Raw genomic sequence first — 16,458 nt, forward strand, 5'->3', positions numbered from 1 at the left:
GCAAATATCTCGTTTAATATTACATATCCTTGATTGATTATATTTGATATTATATTTGTGTTAGTCATGTAATAAAGCTTAAAATTATGAATGCATTTATGCAGTGATCGCAATCTAATTAGAAGAAAAACGAGAAAATGACACAAATCTACCCGTGTTCGAAATTAAATCGAAGGATTATTTCAACCTCAAACTTTTTGTAAGAGTACGATCCATTCTAAGATGGCACTACATTTTTATCCGAGGACGAGATCGATAAATTTTTTTTTTTTTTTGGGTCGAAGAGTAATTTAGTATAATTCGATTGTTAATTTATCGACTAAGTCCTTTATCCCCAGACTCCACCGAGGTGGGTCCCACTCGTTTGTCGTGTCGGGTTTTCGTCGCCGTCGTCGGAAGTTTGGAAGTTCGTAAGTGGTGACGACACCAATGGACTCCAAGTCAACGAAAAACCATCTCCCTCTCTCTATGTCCGCTGCATCTGCGCCCCTAGAAAAAGAAAGCTTCTTTCTTTTGCGGCCTAACATCCCAAAAAAAACTCTAATTTTAACATTTCTAATAATTATATCTTAAACTTTATTATCTCATTAAAAACTCTCAATTTTCATTTTTGTCTCGGTTCTACCGGTCTAATACCCCAAAAAACATCAATCTTAGCATCTGTCCCAATTATATTCAAAAGTTTTTTTTTTATCTCATAAAAATCTTCAACTTTTATTTTTATCCTAATTCTACCACCGTCAATCTTCCGTCTATAATAACCATTATTTAATCCTAAGTGGCTCAAATTTTCTTGCCAAACTTACTCGTGAATTTTCGAAATCTAAAAATAGTAAGTTTCGAGAACGACGGGGTTTTAGATCGTTAGTCCAAATATCTCAATGTCTAGCCGTTTTTTGAGCCGTTGAGTGCCGAAAAGAATATGAAACGTGTCCTTTTTAATTCATTAACAACATGAAAATACCACATAGGATTAACTAATTGTAATTATAGATGGAAGGCTAAGAATAGTAGAATTGAGACAAAAGTAACAGTTGGAGGTTTTTTATGAGACAAAAAAAGAATTTTGAATATAATTAAGATATACGCTAAAGTTGAGGATTTTTTTTATACTAGGTTGGTATAATTGAGACAAAACTAAAAGTTTGAGATAGAATTGAGATAAATATAAAAGTTTGGGGTAGAATTGAAACAAATATAAAAGTTAGAGTTTTTTTAGGAAGAAAAAAAAAAGGGTCGAATTATCACAAATACTAAAGTTAAAGATGTGTGTGTGTCTATATATATATTGGCCCTTCTTTTTCAATGAATTCGTCTTTTATCATCCCCCATCATCAAATCACCTGCTCTGGCTCGTCGTCCTCCACCTCCATTGAAGCCCACCTCGAAGCGCAGAGAGAGCGAGACACGTTCCATCCCTCTCTGCTGACTTCGACGACCACAACTGATTGAAGCTCCAGCCATGTCCGTCCACATCCTCATGTACCCTTACCCCACCTCCGGTCACATCATCCCACTCCTCGACCTCGCCCACAAGCTCCTCCACCTCCGCCCCTCCGATCTCGCCGTCTCCGTCACCGTCACCGTCACCGTCCTCGTCACCCCCGACAACCTGCACTTGCTCGACCCCTTCCTCTCCTCTCCTTCTTCGTCCCCCTCCTCGCTCCAGCCTCTCGTCTTGCCTTCCCCTGAGCCGCCCGCGACGCCCCTTCCGCCGCAGAGGCGCCTAGCCGCCAACGTCCGCTCCCTCCGCGACCTCCACCTCCCCCTCCTCTCCCGGTGGTTCGAGTCCCACCCCTCCCCGCCCTGCGCCGTCGTCTCCGACTTCTTCCTCGGCTGGACCCACCGCTTCGCCCGCGAGCGCGGCGTCCCGCGCGTCGTCTTCTCGCCGTCCGGCGCGTTCGCGCTCTCCGTCTCCTTCGCCCTGTGGCGGGACCTCCCCAGGCCCGACGAGGAGTCGATGGTCTCGTTCCCGAAATTGCCGAACTGCCCCCGCTTTCCCTGGTCGCACATACCCCAGATATACAGGAATTACGAGGCGGGAGATCCGGAAATGGAGCTCCAACGGGAGGGCGCCATCGGCAATATCCAGAGTTGGGGGATCGTGATCAACTCGTTCGACGGGTTGGATCGGACTTACCTGGATCACATCAGGAAAGAGGTCGGGCACGACCGGGTTTGGGCCGTGGGCCCGCTGCTGCCAGCAGAGGCCGAGGACTCGGCCGGGCCCGTCAATAGGGGCGGGCCCACCTCGGTATCAGCCGGCGAGGTGCTGACGTGGCTGGACGCCTTCCCGGACGAGTCCGTCGTCTACGTGTGCTTCGGGAGCCGTGCCGTGCTGACGCAGCGGCAAATGGACGAGCTGGCAGCCGGGCTGGAGCGAAGTGGGGTCAGATTCATCCTATGCGTGAGGGAGCCAGGCAGGGGAGGAGGACACGTGGCGGGCGACTGCGGGACGGTCACCAAGGACTTCGAGGATCGAGCGGTCGGGAGGGGCCTCGTGATCAGGGGTTGGGCCCCGCAGGTGGCGATCCTGCGCCATCGAGCCGTGGGCGCGTTCTTGACTCACTGCGGATGGAACTCGACGCTGGAAGGGCTGAGCGCCGGGACGGTGATGCTGACGTGGCCGATGGGCGCGGAGCAATTCGTGAATGCCAAGCTGCTGGTGGACGAATTGGGCGTGGGAATCAGAGTCGGTGAGGGATCGGAGAAGGTACCGGAGGCGACGGAGTTGGCCCGGGTTCTGGCCGAGTCGCTGAGGGGTGATCTGCCCCAGAGGGTCCGAGCCAAGGAGATGAGCAGCGCGGCTTGGGACGCGATCAAAGGAGGGAGCTCCGATGAAGATTTGGGGGACTTCGTGAGGCGCGTGGACGAGCAAAGGAGGAGCAAAATCCGTACTTAGGATCTTCACGTTCTATGTACCGAAGCCACGAGCAATGTTGAGAGAACGTAAAGACGAGGGGCCGTTCTCCAAACGGGGCCGGACCAAGCCTTCAGGTTGTTTAAGTAGGTTGGGTGACAAATCGGCCATAGAAGTATTTCGGGATATAAACTGAGGTTATATGCATGGATTATGAGGAACTAACCTGGATTAGACCAAATGTAATGTTCAATAATTTATTATTCAGTACTAATCAAGTTCTCACAACTTTGTGTTTATATTAGATTGGAACAAATGTATTGAAAGTCCTAAAATCTACAAATAACACAAGTAAATCCTAAAATTGATCAAATTGCAATAATCGAATTCTTCTATTAGATGGTGACGTGATTTTTTTTTTTTTCTCTATGACATGACACAACATTATGCATAAGGCTAAAATAATATATATATTTTTTAATCCAAGTAAGACCCTTTTTTTTTTAAATATTTTTAAAAATTGCATTGAAAATTCAAATTTTGATCAAAACAACATCATTTTAATCATATTATTGCCATGTACGATATAAAACAATAAAATTTAAAAAGAAAAAAAAATCACGTGTGAGCATTTTTCATTGAACGATGTCAATAGAAGGATTTCACTGCATCAATTGAACAAATTCTAGTGTTTCGTTGCAATTTTTATAATTTTTAAACTCGAATTATATTTTCGTGATAAGTTTTAGAATTTTTATGCTTATCCTTATTAGATTTTCGCGAATTCGTGATCTTGTAAAATTAGGGAGGAAGGCCCAAGAAAAACCAAAGGGAAAAAGATTCTGTTGGTTCAGTTTGAAACCGCAGGACAAGGTTTGGGCTTCTTGTTCCACTCTCAGTTTCTCGGATCCTCCTTCCCGGGGTGACTCCGCCTTCCCTCGCAACTCGCTAACCATGGCGAGTCCCGCCACACCCACCTCGCCGCCGAGCAAGCGTTTGAAGAAAGCCCTCGACGACGACGACGAGGAGCGGCGCCCGATGGGGGAGGGAAACGGCGGCGGTGACGGCGACGTGCGCTGCGGAATCTGCCTGACGGAGGGGGGAAGAGCCGTCCGAGGCCGAATCGACAGCTGCGACCACTACTTCTGCTTCGTGTGCGTCATGGAGTGGGCCAAGGTGGAGTCCAAGTGCCCCATGTGCAAGCGCAGGTTCTCCACCATCCTCAGGCCTCCGAAAGACGGCGTCTTTGCCGGCGAAAGGATCGTGTGCGTCCCGCCTCGTGACCAGGTCCGTTCTGATGTTTCGAATTCGGGTTTGATTGAGTTTCGGGTTTTGATAACTGGGTCCTTTTTCTTTCCTGCGCTTAATCGGCAAAACTCGTAGATTTTGATCGGGCTTCTTATGGCGAGTCATTGGTTTTCCCTGCTTCCTCTGATCGAAATTGGTTTATAATTGAATTAGGTTTCGAGCTACAGTCTCGGATGAAGGGTTTGAGTTGAATGTGTTTGATTTAATTTGGTGATTTTTGCCTCCGCTCTGCTTGAGCATATGATCGTGGACTTGATTTCCACCGAGTAATCTAGTGAAGGAAGCAATTTGCTATCTGTGTTCTTTTGCAGGTATATGATCCCCATGGAATTGGATCTTTTAATCCTTATATGGAAACTCGGTGTGGTGTCTGTCGAGGCACACAAGATGAATGGTGTCTGCTGCTTTGCGATCTCTGCGATTCGGCTGTTCATACTTATTGTGTGGGCTTGGGTGTCACTGTACCCCAAGGGGATTGGTTTTGCCATGACTGCGCTGTTATGAGGGATGAACATGCGAGAACTGATGAAGGAGAGAGCTGCATTGGACATGTTTCGATGCCATCAATTGAGCCGCGAGTTTCGATATTCGATATCGTAAGAGACGGCATTGCCTCTAACATCGGGCGCCCCACTACAACAATGTCGTCACCTTTAGACTCGAAGTGCTGCCGTACCTGAAAGTGGAGATGGAATTGATGGGGAAATGTCCCAAGAAGGCGAAAGAAGGGATCCCGGTGTTGCAGAAAGAGCAGCGGAATATTCAGGTGCAAGAACTCTACAACGATGTCGTGATGTGCATATTCGTATAAAGGCACTTCGTGAGAACTGGGATGCACTGCGACATGGTTCATTGAGCTTTCATTCAGGTAATGTGGAGTCTGTGCACGGTCAGAGTAAAGAGCAAGACCATAATAATTCTGGGCACGACAGATTAGCTCAGCCATCCTCGAGTCATCAACCATCGGAAGATGAAGATTCTGTGTTAGGTTTTGCTCCCAACAACAAAGATAAGTATGGTATCACCAAAGCATGGAAAATGATGGATAGAGCCAAGTCCAGACGACAAGCTCGTGATTTAACAGGTAGTGTTCGCCATGTAGCAAACAAATTGGTCGGGAAAGGAAATGCTCCAAAAGTAGCCAGTCTTAATATTGGTCACTTAGAATTGAGGAATCAAGTAAATAAAAGTAGCCATACTGAATGTGCAGCAGCTTTGCAGCATAAGGTCAGTCATGCTGGTGATAAATTGTCTAAGCCTAGATCTGCAGTAATTGATGGGCAGAAACGGAAACGATGCCCGGGATTGCCTCCTTCCACAATGGACCAAGCTAGTTTGCAAAGGCATGAGTATCATACAAATGGATCAGTCAGAACATCATGCAGCATTACTTACCAAGAAGACAGTTGTCCTTCTTTGACATCTTCTGCTGGTTCGGTATCGGGATCCTTTAGGCCTAGATCTCCAGTAATTAATAGGCAGAGACAGAAAAGATGTCCAGGCTTGCCTCCTTCCACAATGGACCAAGCTGGCTTGCAAAGGCATGGGTATGACCCAAATAAATCTGTCGGAACGTTACACAGCATCACTTACCAAGAAGACATTTGTCCTTCTGTGACATCTGCAGCTGGTTCTGTGTCTGGATCCTCCAATTCTTCTCCTGCCACACTTGCGGCCAGCATTGCTTCATCACAGAATTCCCAGGGGAAAGGAGTGCTGGAAGAGGCTCATGTAGCTGGCCACTCTAGAAGAGGTGATGGCGCAAAAAGTGAAATCCAATCTCTTGTCAAGTTCAATTTGAAACTGCTTAGCTGCAATAAACGGCTCGGTATGTTCGTTAAGCAACCTTCTACTTACTTATGGATTTCAGTTGGTGATAAATCTGATATAACGAACATCTCTAGGGCGTAATCTTGATTGAGTTTCTTTGGGGATCATAAAGATATTGTTCTACCTGGCGACAGATTTATATTTTTCTTCCAGAAGATTCTCTTGGATGTTATTACGGGCTTTTGTGTGACCAATCGCATCTTCTGTTTCAGTTGGTATATCTTGCTTTGCCTGAACATGTTTGGAAATGTCACCGAGAAAACAGCATGTCTAACACAGTAGGAGGAGAACCTTTTTCAGTTAACGTGACCGTTGTAGTTATCATTCTGTTTTTGTTTAAGTACAGTGAGAAAAATAAGTGAAATGTTGACACGTCTAGTTGTGAAGAATCAGATGTTGAGTTTCACACAGAAGCGCAGACAGCACATCATGTTATTAGTTCCTCCTTGAAGCCAATCGGTTGGATGTAATTTGTTAACACCTGTTATTAGGTGCAAGGATTACTTCTGATTCAGACACGAAGGAATCAACCATAACTGCGAGTCTTGCTTCCTCGGACTTAGGGTTGAGTAGCTAATCTTAATATCATCTCTTGCTTGGTAACTAGAGTCCTGACTGCCACTTTTCGTCGAACATCATCTCACTCAATTCCTGGGATCTCACCATCTTAACTTACTCCAACGATCTCATTTTTGTTTTTTATTTTTGAACACTCGTTATTGTACTCTTCATTCTTGTCATTTAATAGCGAGTTTCTCATCCTTTGTCGCTCCTGCAGGAGTTGATGCATTCAAAGAAATCGCCAGAGCGGCGACCCATACCATACTGGCCGCATGTGGCTTAGAGCGGCCTAAGTCTGTCATTCCCAGGTCGGTGTGTCGTCACACCGACGACATTCGGAGGCTCCACAAGTCCACTCTCATGCCTAATTCCTGCAGAGAGTGTTTCTATGTCTACGTAAAGACCGTCGTCGACACCCTTCTGCTTGAGAAGCTAAGTGAAGCTAATTAAAGGTCTTTTTTTTTCCCCAATTGCCTCTGTTGCTTCTACATTTATCAGAGTCACCATGGATTTTCAAGGGAGAATTGGTGGGCTCTTCACTTTCTCCAGAATAGGGTAGATGCATAGAACTTGGAATCTATAGTGAATGTCTGCTCTCTCTCTCTCTCTCTCTCTATCTCTGTGGAATGACAGATTTTGAAAGAAGCTCCAATGTTAAAAGAGAGTAATGATCGAAAGTAATGACCAAGTTCACTGCAGAGCAAAATGGGATGTGACAGCGGCAACCGACAGTGGCATAAAACGTGGGGAATGCATCTAAATCATATCACCAAATCCATGGGTCGATTTGCTGTTCCTGGCAACGAGGGAAAAAAAAAACAATTAATATTACGAGAAATTTTAAATTAATATATTTATAATAAGTTTATTCTGAATTAATCTTTGGATCGCCAAAAATCTTAATATTGGATGACACGTGGCGCTAACTCATGGTAAATTTTTGTGAAATTTCATATGAATTTGAGGTAAATTTATCGTAAGTGTATCGATTTAAAATTTTCTGCGATATCATTTCAAGAGAAAATGGGTGAAAAATTGAAATATGCGTTTTTCATCAGCGAAATCCAAATGTAGAGTGGGGGTGTTGTGGCCGCGCGCTCTAGAATGTTTGGATAGGGTGAATTAGTCCGGTTAAGATTTGCTCGGGACGTGCATCTCGATCGATTTCGTCGCCCAATTTCGAGAGTTTCTTGTAATTTGAAATCGGCCCGTTCCTTCGTGTGGTGCTATTGCCGTGGGAGCTGACCGATCGATAAAAATCGACCCAAGTCCCAATCCGACTCGAACCACAGCAGTTCGGGTTATGCGCGAGTCGGGTCCATAAGCAAGCACACGTTTTTTATGTTTCAAATGGAACGGGGTGTCATGAAAACCCGATCCGACCCGACCTAACCTATGATAGGTGAGAATTTGGGGAAGGTGGGGGGCCAGGGGAAGCACAAGCAGGTGGCCCCCACAAAGGTGTTCCGCTTTTGGCTTCTCTTCTTGTGGGTCCCCTCTTTTACCCTCCCCCCCCACGTGACCACCGTCACGAGACGGCGACCCACCGCCTAGGGTTTGAGCCCGTCGTAGGCGCGTGGGCGGGGTTCGCTTCGTTGTCTTCCCAACCAGCACGTGCTCTCACGTCCTCTTCGCTGGCTCTTTTTGACAAACGGAGGGCCCCACTTGCCTTCCCGGGCTCTTCTCGTCATCACGGCATTGCCCCGCCACCCTTCTCTCCCTTCCCTCTGCTGGTTTTTCCGGACACACAGCATCTTGAGATCGATTCATAAACTGAGCGATCGGAAAGCCGCGACAAAGATCGAAAGGACCGTTTTTTCGGACACGGACAAGACAGAATCGAAAGTCCCGCGTTCCCCCCGACGCCGACCATGCGCCCGAGAAGGATCGTTAGCGACGCTCGAACTCGAACCCCCCACCCCCTCTTCTTCTCGGAGAGAAGTCGAAATGGACCGGGGCGGTCCTCGGAGCGATACCTTCGGCCTCAAGCAAAGAGGCGATTGTACGCAACAAACATTAATCAATCAAATGGCGGGACAGAGAGACATTGATGAAATGGTGTATAAACAATTGAGGGTTCCTATTGGTTGTCTCTAGACAATCACTTTTTGGCAATTAAAGACCGTATGGATTATGTCCTTGTGGCAGAGGGTCAAGTGATTGGGTACGATTATATTATAATTATCCAAATTTGGCTCATTTCTCCAACGAGGGCTCAAATACTTAGCGTGGGTTTAATGTTTGTTTTTACATACTTTTTTTGTTTTTTACTTCATTTTGAACATGCTTCGTTTAAATTTAGGCTAATACCATCAGAAAATTATCAAAAATTTTTTTTAAATATATTACAATTGTGTCAATTCATTCGTAAATCTTCTTTTACCAATAGAGTCATAAATCATTGTATTTATGCCAATTCAATTCATAAGGTCAACTTTAGCCGACCGACGCCGATATGCAATTTTTACTAATATGTTAATATTTTTTATTTATTTTTTTCGTTTTTCATTTTTCCTTTTCTTTTCTTTATTTTTTTTTTCTCCTTATTCCTCCAGCAGATCGTTGGATTGCCAACCGGCCAGAGGCCAAGGGGGCGAGGTCGACCTTGCCGGCCATTGGCTTTTTTAATATTTATTGTCATATTTTTTTTTTCGCATTGTTTTGGCGATCAATTGGAAGAAGAAGGAGAAGGAAAAAATAGAAATGTCACGCCTGACTTGGCCGGCCAAGGTTCGTTGAATAGACTAAATTGGAAGAAATGCAAAATGTCGAATACTCAATTGGCCAAAAAAATGTCCGGAACTAAATTTATGCGCAATTTCTATAAGTTGTAGACTTTTTTTGATAATTTTCCCTCATAAATGTAAAACTAGTACAAATGTCACATTTACTCGAAACTAATTTTTGTGGGATAAAAAGAATCTCGAATTATTGCACTCATGCCACACATACCACAAAATTATATGTCCATCCCAATTACCCCAAATTATGGTAAATCTAGGATTTTTTGCGATGTGACACGGGTGCACCGGTTTTTATAAATGTGGCATACGTGTACCGGTTTAGGATGTTTGTTCTGTGACAAAAACATTAGTTCGAGGTAAATGTGGCAAGGGTTTACATGTTCGGGAGTTTTTGTGACATAGGTAGTGATATGGGATAAATATAGCACTGATGCATTGATTTAGAGTTTTTTTTTTTATGGTATTATCTCTTATAATTTTTTTCTATTGGGTGGGATAGCCGGTGAGTATTATTTTCTATAAGTGCAACCGAATCGAACCCCTTAAATTCTTATTTGAACAAATTAGTGCTTGGAGGCATAAGTAGTGGAATGAAACAAGGCCATCGTAATCAAAGCTATGAGTCTAACCTCAATCTAAGACGGTTGAGAAACAAACGAGAATGACGTGCTATTTAATGTCGACAAGTAGATAAAAGGACAAGTAGAAAAAGCAAAGACGAAATGCTTTGGTGCTCAAAGTTCGTAAAACCACTCGACACAAAATTACACAAGCCAGCCTTGTTATGGCAATTTGTTAAGCACTCGATAAGGGTGATTTTAGCTCGCGTTTTACCTGATTCGTGAGACTCGAGCAAAGTGCTCCAAGGATGGAGATTTTGCTCGATCTCGAAAGCGCCTTTCTCGCAGTACTAAAATGAAAAAATGCTAACCATTAATTGTATTTGCACGAGTAAATGGATGGCCGGAAATAATAAAAAGCAGAGATCGACGAACTAATGAAGATAGCGGTTAGAGATAATATCCCTTGTCCTGCTGTTCATGCGACTTGTGCGAAGACCCGTTAACATGACAAGGAGGGACAAATTGAGAGAAGTTAGTATGAAATTCCATAGACCATGATGTGGAAGGCTTTTATAGTAACCACTATTGATGAACGAAGATCACCGGTAGGGAGACTTGTCAAAACGGGCCATTTACCTATTTCTTAACCCATTTATGAAGGGTCGAGTTGTTATGTGATTTGATTATATTCAATAAACGAGTCATAAATGGGTTTAGAATGGTGAAACCCAAAATAATAAGAGTGCCGAATCGATTCACAACTTATTATAGATTCAATTCACCTCTACGACTATCTCTTTGCTCTTTTTCGCCCTCATTCGATCTTGTGTTCACTCATTCTTTGTTTTCACGTCGGTTTGGATATGTTTTTTTTTTTTTTCATAGATTTGATTAAATACAAAAGTACCTTTACCGATATTGGTCGGGTTAAACACAGAGCACTAGATTTATAATGCATGAAAATGGATCTAAATTCAATTTGGGCTGAACTATTTTTTTTTTTTATCCAGCCTAGCTCAACACATCCGTGTGACAAATGTACGATCGGTATAATCCAAGAAGTGCCGCGTTAAGATAGAGCCGGTCACTTCTAACCACATTCTCAACGCCCTAATTAACTGATTTAACAACCTACGACCGACGACGCCGCGTGGCCGAAACAGTAAATAATCAGGCTCGTGCGGGTGCGCGGTCCGGACGCCGTCGAATCTCGCTCGCTGTCCGACGGGGCACGACTCTGTACGAAACGGAGATGTCGGACGGGACGTTAAGTCCGGAGTTGACGCCGTCAAAAGAGGGGAACGGAACGGGGGACCGCAATTTTCAGCGACCCACAAATTAAAAAAATAATTAAAAAAAAAAGTGGGGAAAGAAGTAGGGAGGGTCCCCACCGCACGCGAGCCGGCAAGCAGAGTGGCAGGGGATGGGTGCACGTGACCCTCTCTCTCTCTCCCTCCTATTATTTTCCACGGAATGTGATTGACATTTATCTCGCAGGAAGGTCAAAAAAAAAAAAAAAAAAAAAACCTCAAACCTGTACCCGACAACATAAGAAATCCGAAACCGGCACCCCGGATCTCAATTCGCCCTCCATAAGCCGGTTCGGCTTCTCGCGCTCTGCAAAGAAGCAGAGCATAAGTCACAGAGGAAAATCGAAGACAAGACGGACTGATAAAAAAAAAAAGATGAAATGAAAAATATTATTAAAATTTTTTAATTTTGAACTGTACATGCCTCGACATCAATGCCTGAAACTTTTCCTTTTCGCGTCTCCAAAATCCTCTAAACTCGTACAAGCGTGACAAAAGTACCCTCTATTAACCACAAAGGAGATTCTAAATTTTCCCATCGCGACTCCAATTTCTTAGAAAAAAAAAATTCTAATATCCAAAATTTACATCGGGGTGACAAAAAGTTATGATCTTGTGGCCGGTAACGAGGTTGTAAATTCGGGGTTTCGACGACACAAATAGAAAAATTCCAAATTTGAGATTTTTTGCGGCACAATTTCAACGTATCGATGACGTCATGGCGGATTAACCAAAAAGGGGAAGAACGATGGATTTTAATAGGGAGAGCAAAAGCAGCGACACGCCTGCACATCCGTCTTTATCTCACGTGCGATGGCCTTTTCTGTTGTGGGGGCGTGGGGGGGGTGGGGGTGGTGGGACCCGCCACGTCAATACGTCGCTTGACGTAAGCAAGTCACATGGCCCCCAAGCGCCTCCAACTAACTCCCCCACGGGCCCCACCACTTCGGGCCACCGCGAATTCCCCGTTTTGCCCTTCCCCTCCCGAAGGAAACCTCGATTCCGATTTTGGCGTTTTCCGATATTTTCCTCCTCTCACCGGCGCCACTTCAACCCCCTCTTTTTTTGTTGTTGTTATTTCTATTATTATTTTGAGAAAAATGACGCAAATGCTCTCCAAACTTTAACAAAATATATGATGCGGTTAATAAATTTTTAATTTGATCGATACGATATCTAAACTTTAGCCTAATGTGCAGCGTAGCTCGTGAACTTTTAATTTGTTCAATGTCGTCCTTGAACTTTTGAAATATGTTCAACTAAATTCCCGAACTATAAGAAAATGTCAAATGTCATCCTCGAGCTTGAATTAATTAAAGGACTATATTGAACATCTTCCTATAGTTTAGGAACTAAGTTAAACATGTTCCAAAAGTTCAGGGATCATATTGATCAAATTAAAAATTCGTGGACCACATTGGATATTGGCCTAAAGTTCACGGACCATTATTGATCAAATTAAAAATTCAGGGATCAAATGGCACATTACGTCCGAATTCAGGGATTATTTGTGTCATTATTGCTTATGATTTTTTTTTTTTTGGTAAGTGCACTAAAAGCCTAAAATGTTTAAAAAGTACAGTCAAATCTTGAAATTTATAAAAGTGCAATTTAAGTTCTAAAATTTTGCAAAAAAAAAAAAAAAGGCAATCAAAACAATCAAATTCTAAAACGTGTTAGCATATTCTGTTTTTTCAAGTTAGATGGAATTAATAGAATGACTTGAGTTAGGATTTGCCTGTATTTTTTTTTTTTTTTATGAAGTTTTAGGACTCAATTACAATTTTACGATCTTCAGTATATTAATTTCATGTTTTCACGTGATTGATTTTCCGAATGTTCATGTCATCCCGACAAATAATTGGTCTCTCGCTTCGATCGTCCTTCCCTTCAACCGTTTTCGGCGACCCACGATGAGAATGTCGTGAGGGAGAGCTATTGCTTTTCATTTTCCCCATTTTCAATTTTCTTTTCCTTGGCTTTTCGGGGGCGAAGCATACCCACGGCTTTCTGTCTTGGAAAAACAGAGGAATTCAATGAGCTGAGCACGACAAAAGCGTTGAATGATACAAAATTTAGACCTAATTCGCTTAAAAGGCACAAAATTTAAGTTAGGATTTTAATTCCGACCCGTGTTTTTTTTTGGTCTCATTAAAAAGCGCCAAAGATAATTCGGATCTCCATCACGAGAAAGTAACGACTTAAGGCCGAGTCCCAATTCCAATTTAGGCCTAAATCTTTTATTGTCCAATGAGAAAGTACCAACTTTCAGTCGGCACCCAAACATGATTCCCATTACGTGGAATAACGCGTTGAATCTTACGAGGCAAAAAAAAAGGAGGGGTCCGATTTGTAATTGGAGCTGAAATTTGCGTCTTCTATTTCACGAGACAGAAAAAAAAAAAAACATGTTCGAGTCGAAATTGAAACACGAGCTAAAGTTGGTGATTTTCGGGGAAAGCCGAAGTCCGTGAATTTTGTCAAACGAAATTAATAAATATTAAAAAATAAAAAAAATGGACTTAAAAAAAAAAAAAAAGGCAAAGAACAGTAGACCGGAACCTGAACGGGGATAAAATGGGGGTGGGAGCGGGACCCACGGACGTCGCGCCCTTGTGAGTTGGCCACGTGATCTGCGGTAGGTCGGGGACGCCCCATTTTCCTAATCACGTGACGCGGTGCGGGTTGCGCGCACGCCGTGACACGTGTCCCCCCGACCCCCCCATCCCCATGAAAAAAAAAACCCCGTCTACATCATGTGGCGTTCGCCACTTTTATACGAGATTTCCAACTAATAATCATAATAATAAAGACGCGGCCATAAATCATTAATTTAAGGTGGGAATATTATACGACCTAAGACGCGCAAACCGTGGGATTAGGACAATAAGAAAAGCAATTGTTAACTGATCCCTAAACGGATTCCTTACGGAGGGGAATGTCCAGGTTGCGGGAAACTCTCTTAATTAATTAACAAAAAAATTAACCAATCGCGAGATTAATTAAAGTTTAAAAAAATCATCATCCCAAACGACACCTCATGATGTCTGGGTTTGCTTCTCACTTCGGAGCTTGCCTTGTCCCCCATCCATATAGTTCCAATTTACAATCTCCCCCTCCTATAATAATTGTGAATAACCTTTTTTTTTTTTTTGGGTGTTATGTATATAAAAATGCTTTTATACCCGGCTAAAATTGAAGGTTTCGCTTTGCTTTTTGGACCGTTTTGAAACTCGGGGGAGAGGGAAACCGCAAATGCAGTAACTTTCGAACGGCGATCTCTTTAGTACCATAACTTTTCTATCGATCACTTTATCGTCACAACTTTTGGAAGTCCTTCGCTGCTAGTGACATAAGTTCTAATGCCCTGTTGGGTTTCCCCATGCTCAGGCGATCGATCGAAAAATTTTGGTATCGAAATGAGAGTCATAAGAAAGTCACGACGCTTATGATATCCTTTCCCTGTTTGGAAACAAACCATCTCCGTTACGATTGAGGAATTCACAGTTTTCGTAATGCCAATCGAGAGCAAAGTAATTATAGTAATTAAAGAGAAAACAAAGAGAGAGAAGATCGAAAGGGCAATGGTACCAATGTTCATGAACATAGTCTCCCCCCCGCCCCTTTATTAATACATTGGAATCTAGATTAGTCTACTATTATCTTTTTAATACTTGTTTGTTATTGGTGGGGTATAGGGAAATTTAATCCTTTAGCAAAAGTATATTGTTGTAAAGCTAAGATGATAGTTTTATTTAATTGGACGACGTGCCGTTTCAATTATTTTTGTGTAAGGATCAAGCTCGTAATCATTGTGTCCTCAAGCTTTGGTAACGGAAGGATAATGTTTAAGTGCATGCATGATTCAAATAGAATAGTGGTATCGACAGATCATTTCGTGAGTTTTGTTTTGCTTAACCAAGAAGCTTATTGCTCGCACAAAATATCCCTCAAACATGTCGTGACGATTTCGAGCTAGTGCAATTTCGATCTCGCGGTCGCCGCCCCGAGTCGAAACTCGAAAGGGCTTTCTCTTAATATGTCAAATGTTATCGAATCTCGGCTTTTCAAAATCACAAATTCGGATCTATTCCTGGTCGATAAAATCTTTAGGTATACACGGTATGAACAATTCGGCCATTTCGTAAATCTGAGGAGCGAATCGAATGGTGCGTTGATTTCGAACACTTATCGTGTATCAAATGCTGGTCATCTGCAGCCCATGGTACTACCGATCGAGAATCGATTTTGCAAATCAATTGCGGTTGTGCTCCTACCCAAATAGGGTTCCACATGGACTGAAGAAAAGAGTGGTGAAAACATAAGTGGTCTTTGAACTTTCGTCCAATGTGTGATGCAATTTCTGAAACTTAACTCAATGCGCAATATCGTCCCTAGAATTTTCATTTTTTCGAATTACCGGTAAATGTTCGATGTAGTTTCTAAATTATATGAAAATATTTAAAAGTTCTGTATTAATATTGAATATTAGACTAAAATTTATGAAAATTTCAGGAATAATATTATATATTAAAGTAAAATTTAAAAGTTATTTGTGTCCGAAAAAGGAATAGTGCACATAGCGGTCGAATACATTGATCTTTGCCTTGGGCTTCCGACAATGGGAGAGGGAGAGGGAGATTGACGTTGAAAATGAAAACGGGGTTTTGATGTAACGGAGGAACGTGATGCTGTTGGTGGGGGGGCCGGAGTGTGGGCCCACCCCCATCAAGGTAAGTCTCGATGCATGCTGTCGTCCGCTTTTGTTCCTTTCGCACGTGAGTTGCGGGGTCCCACTCCCCCGGCATCGGGTCCCACATGGGGCTTCTCGCATCGCGTCCCAACCGTGTTGACAAGGCACGACAACGACCGTTCATCCCCCTTTTGACGTTTCATCACCAACCGTCGGATCTCGCCCCCGGGATCACTCCCGGTCACGTGCTCTCGAGTTCCGCCCATTGTTTTATCCCCTTTCCGTAGTGGGTATTATACTATAGAGTTAACATCGCGAAATGCTCCAAATTAGTACCTACAGGATCAATTTACTCTAAATTAAATTTTTTGAGCACGAAAAATTCTAAACAAATATATCTGTGAAAAATTTACTCGCGAATAATTTTTTTTTGCCACGAAGAATCCCAAATTAGTATATTTGTGACAAATTTACTATCCGTCGGTTTTCGTTAAATTGAATTATTACCAAACCGATACACTTGTAACAGACAGGATAAAAAATCTAAACCGATACATCCATAAACTGCCACATGTTATCCAACTCAGCA

At 43.1% G+C, this 16,458-nt stretch overlaps 2 protein-coding genes across 3 annotated transcripts; both read left to right on the forward strand.

The window, feature by feature from the left end:
* The first annotated feature begins 1,340 nt into the window (after positions 1–1,340).
* LOC115731660 (flavonol 3-O-glucosyltransferase UGT89B1-like) lies at positions 1,341–2,954 on the forward strand. Its single transcript, XM_048280326.1, has 2 exons — positions 1,341–1,385; positions 1,436–2,954. Exon 2 carries the CDS (start codon positions 1,463–1,465, stop codon positions 2,900–2,902), a length of 1,440 nt encoding a protein of 479 aa, XP_048136283.1. The 5' UTR covers positions 1,341–1,385; positions 1,436–1,462; the 3' UTR covers positions 2,903–2,954.
* Positions 2,955–3,741: 787 nt separating this feature from the next.
* On the forward strand, positions 3,742–7,141 carry LOC115731661. 2 transcript variants are annotated; one of them, XM_048280327.1, is made up of 4 exons: positions 3,742–4,147; positions 4,480–5,252; positions 5,613–5,996; positions 6,777–7,141. In XM_048280327.1, the coding sequence occupies exons 2-4, from the start codon at positions 4,874–4,876 to the stop codon at positions 7,007–7,009; spliced, it is 996 nt and encodes a 331-aa protein (XP_048136284.1). In that variant the 5' UTR covers positions 3,742–4,147; positions 4,480–4,873; the 3' UTR covers positions 7,010–7,141. The 2 variants fall into 2 exon arrangements, with proteins under 2 accessions (XP_048136284.1, XP_030518195.2); XM_030662335.2 differs by having other exon boundaries at positions 4,480–5,996.
* Positions 7,142–16,458: the final 9,317 nt, after the last annotated feature.

This window comes from Rhodamnia argentea, chromosome 6 (genome assembly GCF_020921035.1).
Source record: "Rhodamnia argentea isolate NSW1041297 chromosome 6, ASM2092103v1, whole genome shotgun sequence".
Taxonomy (NCBI): domain Eukaryota; kingdom Viridiplantae; phylum Streptophyta; class Magnoliopsida; order Myrtales; family Myrtaceae; genus Rhodamnia; species Rhodamnia argentea.

Bases quoted from the DNA above. Each gene is read 5' to 3' on its own strand.
- LOC115731660 (XM_048280326.1), top strand. From the start codon at position 1,463: ATGTCCGTCCACATCCTCATGTACCCTTACCCCACCTCCGGTCACATC.
- LOC115731661 (XM_030662335.2), top strand. From the start codon at position 4,874: ATGTCCCAAGAAGGCGAAAGAAGGGATCCCGGTGTTGCAGAAAGAGCA. The intron at 5,997-6,776 runs GTATGTTCGTTA...TCGCTCCTGCAG, and splicing joins TAGCTGCAATAAACGGCTCG to GAGTTGATGCATTCAAAGAA.